General features: G+C 51.6%; 1 protein-coding gene across 5 annotated transcripts in view; it reads right to left on the bottom strand.

Annotated features, from left to right (window-relative positions):
• The window catches only part of DENND1A (DENN domain containing 1A), a 445274-nt gene that overhangs the window by 29245 nt on the left and 397907 nt on the right, over positions 1–18122 (bottom strand). For all 5 annotated transcript variants that reach the window (XM_054689761.1, XM_054689763.1, XM_054689766.1 and 2 more), the window contains exon 19: positions 15301–15432. In XM_054689761.1, the coding sequence (XP_054545736.1) occupies positions 15301–15432 (132 nt within the window). The remainder of the gene's footprint in view (positions 1–15300; positions 15433–18122) is intronic.

The following is an 18122-nucleotide window of genomic DNA, read 5'->3' as shown; positions in this document are numbered from 1 at the left end:
TGTCCACCCTGGACAGTAGGCCACAAATCGAAACCTCCTCCTGATTTAGCAATTGTATAGATAGGATGGCACAGAATCCTCTGGAAAGGGGGTCCAGCTATGAGGACCCCCCTCCACCTACTCTCCCTGTGCCCCCAGTCCACCCACCGACTGGGAAGTGGGTCATGTCCTCAATGGGTTCTTTTAGATCTAGCCCCTGCCCTGCCAGCCCCATGCCCCACCCTATCCCAAGCAGCCACTCCCGCTTGGCGTCACCACAAAGATCCTGGCCTGCCCCTACATGGGCCTGCCCCATGTGTCCTTCCTGCACCTGCTCACTGATGGACCTGGCTCACCCTGCAGTCCTGTCCCTCCGTGGAAAGCTGCCTCTCTTCCTTCTGTCCCTCGCCAAGCAACAGCCAGCTCCCTGAGGGTGGCACATCTGGATGCCCAGTTCTGGTACAAGGTCTGTCCTGCGGGAAGTACAGAGTTGTGCCTGCCCCAGTTCATGGAAGCAGCATCAGGATAGTCAGACCACTGCCAGCACTTGCCTAGGCCAGACCCACTCGCCACTGCCCCCGAGGCCGGCAGCCCTTCTGGCCAGGTGGCACTCTCAACCTCGGGGTATCCTGGTCTAGCAGGTGGGGGCCCAGGGCCATCCCCCAGAGCAAGTGACTTCTTGAGTGGAAGGCGAAAGTGAGCAGCAGTGGGAAGCTTAGATGTGAAACACCCCCAAATTTCCCCAGTGTGTCAGGATCAGAAAGACAGTCAGGATCGCTAGACAGAGGAATTTTTTCTTCCCTCAGAACAAATGGATGGAGAACCTGGTTTTAAAATTCCTGGACCCTGGAATGCATTTCTATCTGTGTCAAAGTCTACCCATCCACCGCCTCAGCAGAGTTTAAAATCCTAGCTAATAGGTTAACAACTGTTTTTCTTCAGCTTCAAATGAAGAATATCAGAAGGCTGGGGGAATATGCAGCTCTCCAATTTGTACGGACTGCACACAGCCCCCCGCAATGTGTGTTTGACAGGACTGACATTTTGTACCGCTGTGAGATGGGAAAACGTGTGACATTTTTATTCATGGTGGCGTACGCCCTTGTAATGATCAGCTCTGGTCGATGTGCTTACCGCAGCAGCCCCAGAGCCCTCGGAGAACAAACAGGAACCCAAGGTGCCAGCAGTTCGACTGCCTTATTAAACACCGCCAGGATCCTAACGAAGACCAACTGCTGGAAAATCTCACTGTCAAATCCTCAAGGACATTGTCAGCGCACAGCTAACTGCATATATTTTTCATTTAAAATACTGAAATCCAGCATTGTGCCATTACCACCGAGGGGAGGGGCGCCCGCTCCAGCGGCCATTCTGTCAGTGGCTTCTTGGGAGCTCTAGATGCTGGAGCCAGATGCCCGGAGGGGTTCGGAGCTCAAGGAGGGGGCAGCAGAGACAGGGAGTCCACTTTCCGGAAACCCAGTGCTCCCTTCGAGGTGAAGGGCTGAGAGTCGCGGGGCTCTGGTAAGAGGCAGGCTGGCTAAGTCAGCAGGCTGAGTCCCTTCCTGAGGCAAAGCGAATCTGCATAATTAGAAAATCCTGCTTCCCCTCCCCAGTCAGCCATCTTCCTGGAGGTGTGACCCTTTGCATCCTGCAACTTGGTGCTAATCAGCCTTCTGCTCGGCGGCAGACCCTAAGACATCTGCAGGAACACACGGCCGAGGTAGGTTTCACACCTTGGCAGGAAAGCTGTGTGTCCGGACGCCCACCTGCAATTGCACCACACGCCTCAACTCAGAGGCCTTGGGGTCAGCGTGCAGGAGGACCCCCCTCCTTCAGAGGTCACTTCTACTGCTGATGCACACGGATGGAGGGGAGCCAATCACTCGGCAGCCCCTCGGAGCTGCTCGAGGTTGTTAGGCTCAGTGATTTGGGTCTGGCTGCACGCACTCATGTGCTGATAGATTTACTTTGTAAATATGTATTATTTATGCAGTACCTCTATTGCCACACTCCAGCCCGATGCACCAAGACACACTCTGCTATTTATTTATGGGGTCCTAGCGGAGCAGGCCTAACAAGATGCCCATGTGTGGTTCTTGCAGGTTTGCAATACACCGTCAGTGGCCGGCTAAGCAACTGGCTGTTCTCCATCTATCACGGGCGCAGGCTGATTTTAAAGGGCTGGCCATAAAGCTGGTTTAACATAATACTGCACGTCATCCTTGGGGGAACTGGCCTGGGAGGTGGAGGAGCCGGCAGCCCGGAGAGCAATGGCCCTAATATCCCCAACTCTGGATGGGGGAGAGGGCTGGAGTAAGCTATGGGTACAGGACCTGCAGAGAACATAATAGGAAGGTGGCGGATGGCCAGTCCCAGGGCAAAGGCAGGACAGGGAGGCCATGCTGTTCTGCAGCAGCAGTGTCCTGCCCCTTGGCTGGAGGGAGATGCCCACTGGCCCCACTCCCCCAGCAGACATGCTCTTTGTCACAGGCTGTACCTCAAATCCTATCAGAGAATGTTGGCTGAGGAGAAGTGCTACCGTGTCCACCTTGGGTCCTTCTGGATGCACTCCAGTAGCTGCCTCGGAGGCAACAGTGTACCCCTAAGTTCTATCAGTTGGGTCTCCTGTCTCTCGAGTCTTCCCCTGATTCTCACCCCTATAAGCAGTGTCCAGGTCAGGCTCCCTCCCACTAGCTCTTCTGGAATTCCTGCTCAATTGCTTCTACTCTGGGGACAGAGTAAATGTCCCCAATCATTGTTCCCTGCAATAAAATCCCTTGCCAGCCCCTTGATACCCACAAGAGACAATTCCAACTCCCCCAAGGCTCGGCAGTACCTGCCTCTGCAGTTTAGCTCCTGGCCCTCAGGAGCTGCTTCTTGGTCTCCTGTCTCCCCACCTGAGCCCCCTGCTTCTCTGAAGAGTCACTCTCTTATCCTTTGCACAGATTATCCTCTTTTTCTGGGATGGCCTCTTCTGGTTCTACCTGATAAACAAGTCATCTTTCAAGAACCAGCAGACACATCACTTCCTCTGAGAAGCCTGCCACGGTTCTCCCAGACACTTTAGGGCCCCTCTCCAGCCAACCAACCTCTGTCCACTTGCATTTCTCTTCCTGGATGGTTGGTTCACTGTCCCAGACTAGGAGTGCCAGGAAGGCAGGACACAGGTCTCACTCTTCCGTGACTCGGGGGCCTGGAACTGGACTCGGCATTGAACGTACCCATTATATAGTGAATAAATTAAGGAACCGCGAGGGCATAAAAGAATAACTTGGAGTTCCGCCTGGCAAAAGGCTCTAGGGCTTCAGGATATCTAGTCACAAATGATAGAGGGTCACAAGGGAAGTAGAATTCTTAGGTGGTCACTATGGTCTGGGCAATGAGGCATTTGGTGGGCAGCCCTGGGGCCAAAGCTCCATGTTCTCCACCCCATCTCTGCAGAGGGAGCAACACCCAGCTGGGTGTACCTGGAGAGTCACTGTCACCTGGCCTCTGCCGACGGTGCCGTCAAACTGGCCTCTCAAGGTGCCACTTGCTCAGGTCAACCTGCTGCCCATCCGAACACTCACTGATGACATCTCCAGAAAGTGCCAGAGGGACCTACCTTCCTAGAAGGGGCTGGGACTGGGGCCTCCCAGAGAGGGCCAGGGGGTGGCTAGTGGGCAACATCATCTCAGCATTCAGTTTAAACTGCTCCCGGACAGCGTCCATAACCCATTACACAAGCAACCACCCCTTGGGAGAATTCCCTTTTGACTCATCTCTTTTCATTGCAGTATATAAACGAAATGCGATACAGTGTTCCAGAAGACATGGCACTAAGCAGACTGACAGCCAAACTAACCAGGCACAGACGGGACCTCAATCGCACACATGGTCCGTGCAATCTCTGGTCAGGTGGGCAGGAGGCTGCACACCGCCTCTGCTGCCAGGGGGCTGCTGCAACTGCCCAGCTGTCCCAGGTCAGGGAGCAGAGTGGTCAGATACAAGAAGGACTTTGAATCTGAATCCATCCCGCCAGCCAGGGGAGTAGAAGGCCCTTGACCCTACTGAAACATGGGGCTGTCATGGTCCCTGCATTATCAGCGGGGAAGAGAAAGCGAGGCACCCGCAGGCAGTCAGAGGAGCGGGGCCGCTGTTGCTCTTACTTGGGGTTAAGGAATCTGGGGCTCTCATTGATTTATTCTTGGGAGAAAGCAAAGTCCCTAGTCCAGGCAGCAGCCAGGAGCCTTAGCCAGGAGGGAGGAGAAGCAGAACACAATGACCTTGACCTCCACAGTCATCCTAAGCCAAGGTGTATCCTAAACACTCGAAGTTACAGCCAGAGAGCTCAGGAACCAGTGAAACTGGGGAACAGGGTCGAATAGAAGCATCAGCCCGGGCTCCAGCATCCAATGGACATGCTTTGGCCTTTTTGCTCTGCCTCTTACTGTGTGACTTTGGACAATTGCTTAACCTCTCTGAGTATCAGTTTTCTGGGCATAATACTCACTGCCTTGATTTTACAGAGTTGTTGGAAGACAAAGTGAGAGGATGCTTGAGGCCGGCTCACACACAGCAGGCCTGTATTATAGTGAAAACCAACCTAGCCCACAGGACCCCTCCTTTCTCTTCCCCTGGCATGGCCAGGCTAATCATTTACCTAGTCCACAGCCGTCTCAGGGATTGACAAGGGACAGGCAGCTCCCCGCACAGCCTGGTGGCCATGGCTTGGGGCCGCCCCACATAGCCTGATAACGAGCCAGCTCTCCCGAGGAGCGCGCTTGTGAGATATAATTTATTTTCAATATTTTCTGTTTTATTTCCCCTTCCCTACTGTGATAAACTCCCCACCTTTGGCACAGAACATTCTCATCTGAAAAAATGCCTCCTCTGGTCCTGCTGAATCTGATTTCCTGCTCCCGTCCCGCTGGGCCCGGTGTCGCCCCAGCAGGGAGCAGGACTCTGAGCCGCTCCAGCACAGACCTTAACAGAACAGCTGTTTTCAGGTTCTGGCCAGGCCTCTGGCAGAGACCCCACAGCCACACTGCTGAAGAGGGCGAGACCCAGGGGTGCAGGAAGGCTGTTGCTAGGGCTGCCAATGCACAACCACAGCCTCCACCCCCTACAGGACCCCCCTTTCCTGTATCCACTCGTTACCTCTCGCATTCTTCAAACTCTACTGGGCGATGCCTCTGTGCCAGGGCCCAGGATGGGGCCAAGGTCACAGATGAGGTCCATGCTGTCCCTTCTGGGGACAGTGTGCCAGAGACCTGGCCCAGAGCAGGGAGAAACAGGCTTTTGGGGAGGGGTGTTTGGGGTGGCCCTGAAAGGTTTCTGGGGTTTTCTCACACTTAGCAGTGGAGCTGGTAGAGATTATTCACCTCTGGGATCCCCAGCACCTGGCACAGGGTCTGGCTGGAGCACAAAGTGCTGGTGAAGAAACACACAGGTACAGAGTTGTATGTTGCGGACCAGGCAGAGGAAGGGTGGGACGGGGCGCTTAGCAGAGTCCTGCAGGTGAGAGGAGCTGGCCAGAGCACAGGACGTGGTCCAGGGCTCATTTGCAGGCGGGGTGGGAGACCCCTGGCAGGCCCAGAGGCTGGGCGAGTGCTCCTTACAGTCAGACAAATCTGTGACCAGAGGGAGCCTGGAAGGATTAAAGGGCCTGTTGCATTCAGGAAAGGCTGACGTTTTCGAGGAGAGCATCACATTCCCAGGACCTGAGGGATGCTGGGCTGGGGCAGGGTCCGGGCCTCCAAGGACAGTAGTAAGGCACCCCAGTAGTAAAGCTCACGAAATAGGAAGGGGTGAAAAGTGGACACGGGGGTGGCACTGGAAACCTTGGGAAACTAAACCCCCAGGCAGTGTAGACTGGGGAGCCTGATCAGAGCCAGGGAAGGGTCCTGCAAAGAAGGGCCAGACACAGCTGCGGGGCAGCCCAGCCTCCCCATCTCCATCCCACCACCATTCTCGTGGGTCCTTTCTGGAAACCATACCTTGGGCCAAAGGAGTGATTTAAAAAGTGAGACTTCTCCCCTGCAACCAGGCAGAACAGCATGGGCTTGCATGGGTCAGGGAACTCTGTGGCTCAACATGCAATCAGTGGCCACCCTATCCCAGAGCAGACTGCAACGGCTGCCACATTGTCTCCCAGAACCTTCACAGGGTATCTGGGCCACGTCCCAAAGACGACTGCACCCGCCCAGCCTTGGGAAATGAGCTCTCAGCCCGGTCCTTGAAGCTGATGGAAAGCGAGGGTGTTAATTAAACATTCATCTACTCTGCCATGATCTCCAGCAGTCACCATTGAGGGGGTGACAGGCACCTACTTACTGGGCACGCTGGCAGGGAACCAGCCCGAGAAACAAACTGACTAGAGTTGAAAACAAATGGGCTGGGGGCTGTGGTGTCCTGGGTACAATCATCAGGGGCATGCCTGGGCCTCTCAAAACTGCCAGGTGGATTCCTTCTGTCAGGATGAAGGGGGGCCACCTGGGGTACAGGTTCCCTGAAGTCAGGGGCCATGTCATCACCAGTTGTCACAGGTGCGGCATGAGTATGGCTGAACAGAAGACCAAGGTTCTAGGCTCTGTCCACTCCTGGGGCCTGGACTGCAGTGACCTGCCACATCCAGGAGCTACCATGGCAATGGTGCTGTCCCCGCGAGCCTTGAGCCCAGTTCCTACCTCTGTTGATCTCCCAGCCCTCCATCAGGGGCCCTGTTTAACTTTGGGCTGAGACTCTCAGCCCCACATGTGCCCTGTAAAGCTTTCTCTGTCGCCAGACAAGAGGACAGAGTGCTGGGACAGCGTCTCCTGCTGGGTCTGTGTGTGCCTGTATCAATTTGATCTGGTTGCCCCAATTTCCTGTGCAGGAACTATCCTGCCTTCCTGCCCCTCACCTCTTGAGTTGTGCTTCAGGTGGGGCCCTACCTGTGGCTCACAGGTGAAACCTTTGGCCACAATAATAGATTGAGATCAGAGTTAAATCCCACAACTTAATGGGATTTACCGGGAAGTGGTGCTCATTTTCTGCTGTTCCTACCCCTGGAAAGATCTGGCGTGGAGCTGCGGGAGCATCTTGCCATCAGGAAGGGTAGGCCTGCCTGAGGATGGCTCCAGCAGAGAAGCAAAGCTAAGAAATGCAGCAAGAAACCAGGTCCAATTGACATGATTTAATACCTGGATCAAGCCATACTTGAAACCAACCTGAGCCAATAATTTCTCTTTTTGGGTATTTTGTCTCTTGCAACCCAAAGTACCCCCATGGCTGGAGATTCTCAGTATAGGCCTTGTCCCTGATCTTTGGGGCTGGCCTGGTTTCTGTACCCCTAGTACTAAGCTATACATGCCTAGATTATATCCTGCATTCTACTCCCCCCCACACACCAGGCAAGCACTCAGCCCACCTCCGGGGTCTAATGTCGGGTTTGGTGGGTACAGTGGGTACAGGATAGTGTGTACTTGTCTTGGTGCCAAGTGAGGCCCAGAAGCATGATGGAAGGTGGGAGATCTGGAGGAAACAGGAACCAAGCCTTCCTTGTGGTCCAACATCCCAGGCTGAGGGCCACCCACCCAGGCAACCACCGTCACTACAGACCCCCAAGACTCTGGCACATTCCAGCACAGAGCCCGGGGGAGGACCTGCCACTGGTAATAAACAGCACAGCTCTGAGTCCTGACTGTCACTGCCACAGAAGCCTGGCTGAGTCCCCGTCCTGGCGGAGCCGGGCTCCTGGGCAGGAGATCATACCCGAGACTCCACCAGGTGGCTGACAGGAACTAGTGGGCTGGGCCTAGCCATCACACGATAGCTGGAGTGGGAACACACACCCGTTGCTCCAGGTTGCGGGTGCTGTGGAGCCGCCCCGAGCAATTCCTCCTCAGGCTCCTCCCGTATCCCACTGCCCGGCATACGAGATGCGCTCAAGCTGTTAAAATGCTCGTGTTCTAGAAGGGGAGGGAGGGTCAGGCAGGGGCTGCTGCCGGCCCCTGGCCTGTCTGCAGCCGCCCTTGTGTTGGTGTTGGGTGGACATCAGGTGCTGTCACTGAGAAAGCAAATTGCTGTTGTGAACTGGGATGTTCATTTAGTTGCTGACACTTCTCAGCCCTTCCAGGGCACATCGGGAGCGGCCAGAGGAGGAAACTGCCCGAGAAGGCACCGATGCCTACTCAGAAATCTGAATTTTCAACTCTATCCTTATGAATTTCCAGAGTCTGATTTCTCTTTTTGTGCCAAGTTTCTCTTCCCAAATAGAAGGCGTCTTCGGTGAGGAGCAGAGCCTGGCCATCCTAACCCCCCGTCGGAGCACCAACCCTGGGCCAGGCGGGCTCTGAAAAGGCGAGTCCGTGCAGACCCCCCTCACCAGACGGGCCTGACCAAGCCACCACCGGTTAGGGGCCAGGCTGCCTTTGGTAATGGCAGTGAGTGGCCAGCAGTGGCGGACGGCCGCCCCGCAGGACCGAGGCAGAGCTGCCTAGTCGCCCTGTAGTCCAGAGGCCGGTTCAGAGCAGGCGCGGAAGGGAAGGGAGGGGAGCACAGGACACCGCAAAGGCACCCACTTTCTCAAGCAAACATTTTGGCTGAAGAAGTAGAAAAAGGGGTGATGGAAAAGGGGGCCACGTGATCTGGAAACACCAGGGTGTGACAGCAGCGTGCAGAGGGCACTGCCCCGTGGGTGGTGGAACCCGGCGGATGAGTTAGGCCCCGGTGAGGACTTGGACTACAGACCAGCTCTCACCTGCTCAGCCTGCACCCCTGCCGCCCCCAGCCCTGCCTGCTCACTGGCAGTCAGACTCGGGCACTATCCTCTGCTCTTCCCAGGACCACCTATTCTGTCCAGCACCGTCTCCTGTTCTTTCCAGTGCCATCTCCTGGCCAAGCCGCCAGCACCTCCCCCTGTGCCCTGTGCTGCTTGCTCTCCCAGGGCTTCCCGTCTGCCAGCAGACACCGGTCAGTCACAAGTAAGCCTGTGGGAGGGCTGCTACTCAGGGGGCTTGTCCGAGAGCCAGGACGATGGTCAAGTGCTGGGCAGGCTGGCTGGTGGGGAGGCCACGGCCACGGGTGCCCAAGAGCTTACCGGGGTTTTCCCCACCGGAGAGACAGATTTATCGAGGGCCTCTTGCAGCCTGAGCCAGACAAGGCCAGATCTCAGCCCTACAGTGACCTATGCTGTGGGTGACAATGCGCCCCCTCTAAAGACAGGGAAACGGATTTCCCGGAAATTACGTAAGTTACTTGGCAGCCAGCTCGTGACAGAGCTGAAATGGGAGCCCAGAGCTGCTCCATTCGAAAAATCCCAGCTTCCCCCTCTACCTCGTTGCCTCTGGCAACTGATCAGCATTTGCCTTTCAGCAGCTTAGTTTTGGGGGTTCTGGGTGTGGTGTTTCCTTTCTGTTTCCCTGTGAGTGGCTGTTATATGTGTGTGTCTCTGGGTCTGAGCATATGTGTGTGCATGCGGGTAAGTAGTTTTTTGGCTACACCATTTGCAATAAGCTTCAGACATCACAGAACTTACCCCTTAAATACTCCTGTGTGTCCCTCCTAGGAATAAAGATAAACCCCCACAAGCCATGAGATTAATGATAATTCTATTCTATCACCTAACACCCCAGTCCACCTTCAAATCTTCTAACTTTCCCAGGAATGTCTTTTAGGGTTTTTTTTTTTTTAAAATATAATCCAAGTTAAGTTCACACTTTGCGTTTGGCTATGCAGCTTAGTGTCTTTTACAGATAAATTCTTTGTCTTATTTGAAATCAGTCTGAGATGTTGGGCCTCTCCTGCCCTTGAATGCTTTCTCCCAGCCCCTCCCCTCCAGGTCCATGCATCCCAGGGCCTGGGGGGTGTCCAGCCTGCATCCCCCCACCACTTTTCTGGGACATCTGCTATGAGGCCTTAGTTAGAAAAACACAAAATGAAAGGCGACAGCATCTAAATTCCTATACTATAAAGCTGTTTCTAACTTGGAAACAAAACCCTTATTTCTGGAAAGTGATTTGGAAGGAGTTTTTGGCTACTAATGGCGTATTTATATTTCTTCAAATGCACAGGATGATAAGCCCAGCAACTGAAATAAGACCAAAGAGCTTGCTGGACACACAGCAGGCACTTAACCAATAATCAATCAATTATTAATTTAAAAGCATGCATCAATAATAAAACCCCAAGATGCTTACTGACAGCTGGTTCGGTGCCAGGCCTGGCGGAGGCCTTCTCAGAGGCTTGCCTTCTCCCCGGAAGACAAGCACTGAAGAAGGAATTACAAGGCTGTATGAAATAACATCGAAGGGGGAATCACCAAGATAGGGGCCACCAGCTCTTTCCAGGGCAACTGGGAGGATTCACAAAAGGGACCTGCTCTCAGTGGGGACAGGCAGATCATAAAGGGCCTCACGTGCCCCCAGAGTGAAGGTGAAATCTTCAGGGGAGCCGAGGAGAAGGAAGCGGATGTGGCCACACAGGCCCGTTTCATGTGGACCTCAAAAGGGCACATGGAGCGGGATGGGTCTAGAGGTCAGAGGTCAGTTAGGAGACTATGGAGCACTCTGGGTGAGGATCCTGCAGCCTACACCACAGCAGTGCTGAGGGGTGAGGAGCGAGACCGAGCAGAGCCCTGGAGGGGCAGGCGGAGGGAGGGGCAAGGGGACTGAGGCTCCTGCATGGGCAGTGCCCTCCACCGACAGAGAAGTTGGATGCAGGCGACTTCCCTGGGGGTGGAGGTTCAGGATGAGGTGTCGGGGGGACATGGGGACATCTGTTGGATATATTAGGAGGCATTGGAGGGTGAAGGGACTCACATGCGACTCTGAAGTTCAACGGAACAGAAAGGGCTTCTCAGGGCACTGGAGTCAAAGGTGCTGAGCAGGCCTAAGCTGACTGGCCAGCTCCACCTGGCCCGCACAAGACTGACCCGACCCAGCCTTGGAAAGCCAGGCCTCTCCAAGGGCACAGACAGGCAGGCAGCCACAGGCCAGAGCCACTGGGGGGTGGGAGGGAGGCCATAAACCGCTGCCCCAGGTCTCTGGAAGCCTCACTGGGCTTTGAGCTGACTTTAAACTTTTCCATAGTTTAGAAACCTTTGCTTGACTAGGAGAATAGGGGCGCCTTCCAATGCACGCTTAGGAGCTTGTCAGGTTGGCGAGCAAATACTCTGTTGGCAGAATCAACCAACTGGGGGAACCTCAGGGCCCTGGCGTGGGTTTACCACGATGTCCTCCCCTGTTCTGAGACGGCCAGCCCCTGGCCAGGGAAGGAGAGAGCATTGCCTGCAGCCCAGAGTGGTGAGTGAATTAGCTCCCAGTCCGCGCACGTGCCCACTGCGTTGAGTGGAGTTGTTAGTACAATGGGACCTGCCTGCGTAGGGAAATGCAAGGAAACCAGCACAGGTGAGAAAGCACCTTGTGGCTGTTCTTATCCGACTCAGGGAGTGGGGCCCTTTCACAGGAGCGCTACCTCTGCTGATTTCTCAGAAGGGGTGTGGGGCCTGGGCTCTGCTGGGGAGGGCCTGCTGCCTCACTTCATCCACAGCTGCTGGAGGGAGGGCATACCCATTCCCATCTCAGAAGAGAAGTGGGGGGAGTCCTTCGCCTTCCTCTGGCCTCCTGCCCACTCCTGCCCAGTGCAGGAGTCCCTCTGAGAGCATGGGAGCAGGAGCAGTGTGTGCTCCATGCCCCACCCGTCTGCTTGGCCCCTTGCCTGGAGCTGCCAGAGCTCAGGAGAGCGCCTGGGTCTCTTGCTCCCGTGTGGAGTAGCTCAGCCTTTTCAGTTCTGAGGTGAAGTTTTAGCAAGACCATTGGCCTCAGATCTGAAGCAGTATTCTCCTTTCAGCCTTGTCAGTAAAAATCCTGGCATTATAATTTTCATTTTACTATCTCCTGGGCCTTATACTGCAATAGATTCTGAACTTGGGAGGGGAAAAAAGTGTTACGTAAAGCCTCCCTAAACCTAAGTATTTTCCAAGGACACTCTCAATTTATTTGAGGTTTTTGAACTCTTTAAGGAAACCATACATGCTAAGGATCAGAGGCCAACTAGAAATCCATTTATTTTGCTCTCGTTTGAAAAACATTGACCTGGCCCATCACAAGCTGAGTGGGAGAACCTCTCTCTGCTGCAGAGGACAAATGAATCACTAGTGTGCCCAGTTTACTGACAAAATATTTTGCAATTATCAGGCCCAACTTGGGACAGTTGTGGAACAGTTCTGGGGGTGAGGAGGTTACCTCTCTAGGGCCCCCAGAGCGCCTGAGTGCACCTCACTCAATGTTCTCACTCTGGTTGGACTGTCCACTTGCTGGTCTGTCCCCCTCCTCATGCCCCACAGGGACTTCATGGCAGGTATCAAGGCATGGGTGAGTGGGTGCGTAAGACGATCGCACACTTGAGAGAGGATGCACCGCTGACACAGAGGCAAGAGCACCTCCTCTCCCTGGCAGGGGCGGCTCCTGCCTCAGCACCCTGCTTTCAGTTCCCCTGCACAGCTGCTGGCCGAGGGCTCGCAAACAGCCTTGCCGGGCTCTCTGCCACCCTGCCACCTGCCGAGTGTCTCCATGGAGCTTTCCTGGCCGGCGATGTGGGCACCAGTGACGCAAATGGGAGAGGTGAATGTGATAGCCTCGCAGCTCCCATCCCCACTGGAAGGCTAAGGGTCCTTGAAGAATGAAACCCACAGAAATGCAAATCCACGGCAAGGGTCTTCCTGAGGTCAGCACACACTGTTCGGCTAGTTTGAATTATTTTGCTGGGATGCCTCAGCTTCAACAGACACACCCGCGGAAGTCCCTGCCTTGCAAGGGGCCAGGAGTGGGCTCTGGGTCAGAATGTCCTAGATGCCCATATAGGCCACATGGTACTGGCAGCTCCCCTCGGGTCCCTGTGCTCCTAGTCTAGGTCCCTCAAATGTGGCCAAAGATCCCTTCCTCAGGCAGAGGATGACACACATTTCCCAGGAGAATGTACACAGCTGGGGTTTCTTGGGTGGCCTGGTGCTTGCATGGGCATTTAGAGAACTTCTTTTGCTCTGACTTAGAAAAAACCTGGGCTAATACATCAACCTATGAATTTACCACCATCATGGCTTAGAAGGAGGCAAAAGTGGGCATGAATCTGTTAAAGGAAAAATAATCGAGTGAAAAAAAAAAAAACCAACAGCAGCACAATGGCAGGAGAATGCGGCAAACATTTCTCCAACGGAACTCTGTTCCTTGAGATACAAGGTCTCTGCCAGTAGTGGGCGCTCTAGCAACCAGCCGGCTGGGTCAAGGGCCCATCAAACCAGGCGCCTGGGGAAGGACAACCTCACACAGGCGTGAAGCTGGAAAGAGTTAACAGAAAGGGGTCTGTGGTTTCCTGGGCCCATCCCCCCCTGCAGCTAATCTGTCACCTAATGAAGAAGAGGCCGGCGCAAGTGAGCTGGCTGGCAGTTCACTTACAGCAAACTGATTAAGAATGTTCAACCAACAGCAGACTGTAGACCTTTCCGGAGAAAATAAATAGAGTGTAGACTGTATGCAAATGTGTTTGTCACTTTGACAGCACGTCTCAATTAAGGCATCTCGCGGCTGTGGGTAGGCTCTGCGGCTGCAGCTGTAAGGGACAGCCCGCTGCATGGCTGATACTGGGGGCTTGACCTTAATCCGCATGCATGCATTAAAAAAAAATCCTGCCTTCCTGTACACTTGCATAATGCTGGCAGCCACGTGAGGGAAGTGACAAACGGGGAAAAAAAGCCACTTTCATCCTCTCCAGTTTACAGACCTGTGAAGGCACAGACAGCTCTTATTTCAACAGAGTTTGGGGTGGCTTTTTTAATTGTTTATCCCCCACCCATGCACGCACACACTCTTATTCTGCATTTAGCTGGGAATGACATTAAAGCATCTCTACTTCTTGCTGAAATGGAAAGAAGGTCTTTCTCCATTTCAAATAGGGCCTCCTTTTTTGTGTTTCAAAATGGAATGTTTAACACCATGAAATCCCTCTCTCCCGCCCCCTCTTTCTCTGTAATGGGCTCCAAACTCCAGCGAGGGCTCTTTTCATGGGAAGGTTAGTGTGTGCAGGAATGAGGACAAAGGAAAGCAGGAAGCTGGCTCTGGAATGCCACGCAGGCGACAACCAGGGGCTGTGATTTCAGCAAACACCGTCAGGGAACTGGGGCACAGGGAGAAGGCAGGGAACTGGGGCACAGGGAGAAGGCAGCTCTTTGGGGGTGCAAACACCACGATTTGAAGATAATCAGCAATGCCCCATGGATACTACTTTCTTGTGCTACATCTCAATTTTTTAAATATCGCTTTTAAGAGTAAAATCATAAAAGGGGGTGAGCCTCTTCAAGATGCACAGGTGTGTTAACTGCAAATACTGATGACCAAGGAAGATTCTTATGTTCCAACAAACTCACTCACCCCTTATAATAATAATAATCCACAGCACAGCTTCATATTTAAATAGCTCAGTGCCTGGCACGAAGTAGGCACTTGATCAATGTCTTAAAAAGAGGAACATTTAAAATGCATGTTTCCAAGTCCTTTAGGTGATAAAATAGCACTCATATTTATTATAAAATCATAGAGTATTTTAATCAGGCTCCATCTACTACGCGGCTAAAGAATCAGGTGATTTCAAAATAAATAGCTTTGCAAATTATTGCTACAGTCATAGTTTGCCAACAGAACCGTTTCTCATACGACAAAGACTTACTACAATTTGGCCAGTCAACTCCACAGAAGTAGGGGAGGGCATACGATCTTTTTCAACCCAAAATATAACCACAGATAGGAAATACATAAAAAACATTCAGCGTCTATAGCGAGTAGCAGGTTTTACTTAAGGGGAGAAGTATCAGGCACATAGACAATTTCTCAAATGCTCAGATTGTTGAAAAGACTTGGTTAAAGAGCTGGATCTTGAGGAAGGTAGCCCAGTGTTTACTCTGAGAAGCAGACTCCTGATATTGATTTTCAGGAAGTACATTAATAAAGAACTCCTAATTGATTTCTTTAAGGCTTCGCTTGTTGCCTTTTATTTGGAGGTGCAAAGAAGGGCTGGGGAAGCTAAAGTGTTCTAATGAGATGCTTAGCTAACAGAGGCACCTTAAACCCAGTGCCTGGCAGTGGGGGAGGCAGCAGCTGCATTTAATGACTTCATTCAAGAGTGGAGCTAGTTTATGACCAGAGCCGGGCTTGCTCCTCTCACTGCTTGAAAATCCACCTTCCAAACATGTTTGCACCAAATAAACATTTGAAGATGTGCAAAGCTCCGTGGAGCTCTGGTGCATGTGCTATAGATTTTAAAAACAAAGAACCCAAACCCAGACCAGCCCCAGGGCCGGGTCCGTACCTGCCCGAAGTGGACGGTGATTGGCCGCCGGTCTTCTCGAAGCCTGGGGTCCTTGGCCTCCGCCAGCGGGGACGGCGCAGTCTTCGGCAGCTGCTCCTCTGTGGCGGGGCCACAGCCGTTCTCTGCGATGTCCTGCAGGGAGAAGCCGGGTTGGGGTTGGTGTTGGGGTCATGGCACCCATGGTGAGCACAGGTGCTCCCCCAAATCCCACAGCTAAGAGGCCTCCCCTGGGAGCGATGCACAGCCTGTCCTTCTGCTGAAGATGAGGAAACGGAGGGCTCACTGGGCTCTCTGACTTTTTAAGGGCCAAAGAAACCAAAATCAGAGAAATGTTACAAAGACAACAGCCTATATCATAAGAGTGGGGGAAAAGTCTTTCTCTGTCCACCTTTAGTGGCTATTTTCACTTTTATATATGCATGTTGTCCACATACATTTAAAAACGACTTGCAGTCACTGCTCATGTATAATTTTACATTCTCTTTTTCTCCTCAGCACTACATTATCATTGTAATAATTTTAATGGATGCATAATATTTCATGGAGCAGATAGACAATGATTTAATAAAGCATCCCACTACTATTGGACAATGAGGATGAAAACTGCCTAATTTTAATTAATTCTCTAAACACTACAGTGATAAACATGTCGGTTTTTCTTTCTTTTGGAAAGAAAATTCTTTTTATGGAAATTCTTACGGATGGAATTACTAGGTCAAAAGACAGAAACATTGTAAAGGCTTTTTATTCATTCTACTAAATTGTTTTCCAATTTACACCAGCTACCAGCAGTGGATGCGTTATCAGCTTCACATACTCCTCAGTCTTATCGTTTTCAAATTGTATCGCTAATTTAAGAGGTGAAAAATTAGACCTCATTGTGGTTTTCAATTTGCATGACTTTGATTATTTGCGAGCGAGGACATTTTCTCCACGTCTGTTTACTGGTGATGTTACTGTTTATCGGCTGCTGCGTTCCTGCTCCCTCCTCCTCGTTTTTCTGGCAGAGAATGGAGAGACTGAAGTCTGACTTAGGATTTTATGACTTGGAGAATATTTAGAGAATCTAAGCCATTTTCCTTCAATTTGGAAATTTACAGTCAACTTGTGCTTTTGGTGAATGAAGTCAAACTACAAGGAAAGGAAAACCCCAAAGTGCAAAAGGCAGGGAAAGACTCCTTCGGCTAAGCTGGCAGCGGACTCTGCCTGCGGGCTTTGGGGACCTGGATGGCGCCCACTTGTATGCTATGGACCACATACTTTATTCAAGTCAGGGAAGTTGCTTAAATCTTCCCTGGAGCAAGACAGAGAATAAATGTACAAATGAAAGACATTTAAAACATAATTTTTTCCCAAGTAAAAAGAACTCACAACCAGAATGAAATAACAAATATGGCTTCCAAATTCTTTTCATTGCAAAAACAAATACACATTTTGGTCAACTAATTACATGTCCTTAACACTCATTAATTTTTGCATATAAAGATTTGTCCATGGGTTGCTCTTAAGTTCTCAGTCAAGTAGATGGCATATGGGGGAAAGCAGTTCCCTTATTGAATAATGCATTAAGAAATAAACACAGGTAAGAGATTTGAGCCTCAGTTTCCCTATCTGCAAAATGGGGATATGGTAGCTAGCAGGCATGAAGTAGCTAATGCAACATATAAGGGTCTAGAATATTATCACTCAACAATGTACTATATGTACTATATGAATAATCGTGAGTGTGTGTGTATGGATTTGCATATATAAATCTGTATAATTGGATCCATCCATCCATCCATCCATCGCCCATGCACCCAGTTGCAGACTATGTATCACTTGGTAACAACACAGGTGGCCATGACTTCTTGCTTTTGCTGGGAGAACTTGCAGCCGGGGAACCTCAAGACTTAGCCTGGCTGAGGCTCAGTGATGCTAGAGGCTGCCACCAGCCAATTAGAAATGGTTTCGGGAAAGAGCTGCCCTAAGGAACTTGGGTCAAATGGAACAAAGGGGGAGAAGTTCCTTCTACGCTAGAGAGTAACAAAGGGCAAAAGGGGCTTTTTGAATCCAGATGGGGTGATCAAGAGGACAATGAGATTTTGCCAAATAGCAACAAAATTCACTTTTTTGTTCAGGAAGAACTGTTTGCACATGTTGCACATGTGTAAGTGATTGAAGAAATGGAACTGTAAGGCAACATGGTAAGAAAATATTGCTAGTAATAAAAACTATATATGATGACAACTATTGAAAAAATGTATGTGATAGTTTTGGGAAAAGTGTCTCAGTTTAAGCTTATAAGTAAAAACACTATCTTCTAGCTTTGGTTTTATCATTAACTAGCTGTTTGATCTTTCTAATTCACTCAACCTCTCTGAATCTATTTCTTTTCTTTTTTATAATGGGGAGACCACCACCTGCTTAGGGAACTTCAAAGCCTCCAGGAGAATGGGCTTAATGAGATATGTGAGGAAGCTTTGAAAAGTGTTACAGTCCTGTGCAAATGGACGGTGGGATCCTGCCCCCTGCGAACTGGAAAGATCACCATCTAAAACGTGGAATGGCACTATGCTGAGCAACCACTGCAGGCGTCTTTCCAATCTCCCCACCTTCACGCTCACACTTGGTTTCCATTAAAATCCCAAGGTAAATAGGAGTTTTCTTTTATAAGTGAGGAAATAGGCACAACAGTGTAACTTACCCAAGGCCACACGGTTGGAAAGTGGAAGCCCTCACACTATGTGATTTCTGCTGAACTAGCCCAAACAAGAGCAGCAATAGCACCGCAGCCCGAGGAGAGCTCAGCATGCCACCAGAAGTGACCGCCTCCGAGACCC

This window comes from Talpa occidentalis, unplaced genomic scaffold, assembly GCF_014898055.3.
Source record: "Talpa occidentalis isolate TD23 unplaced genomic scaffold, MPIMG_talOcc4v2.1 talOcc4.7, whole genome shotgun sequence".
NCBI lineage: Eukaryota > Metazoa > Chordata > Mammalia > Eulipotyphla > Talpidae > Talpa > Talpa occidentalis.
The sequence above is the reverse complement of the archived record's forward strand: the minus strand, read 5'-3'. Positions and strand labels throughout refer to the sequence as shown.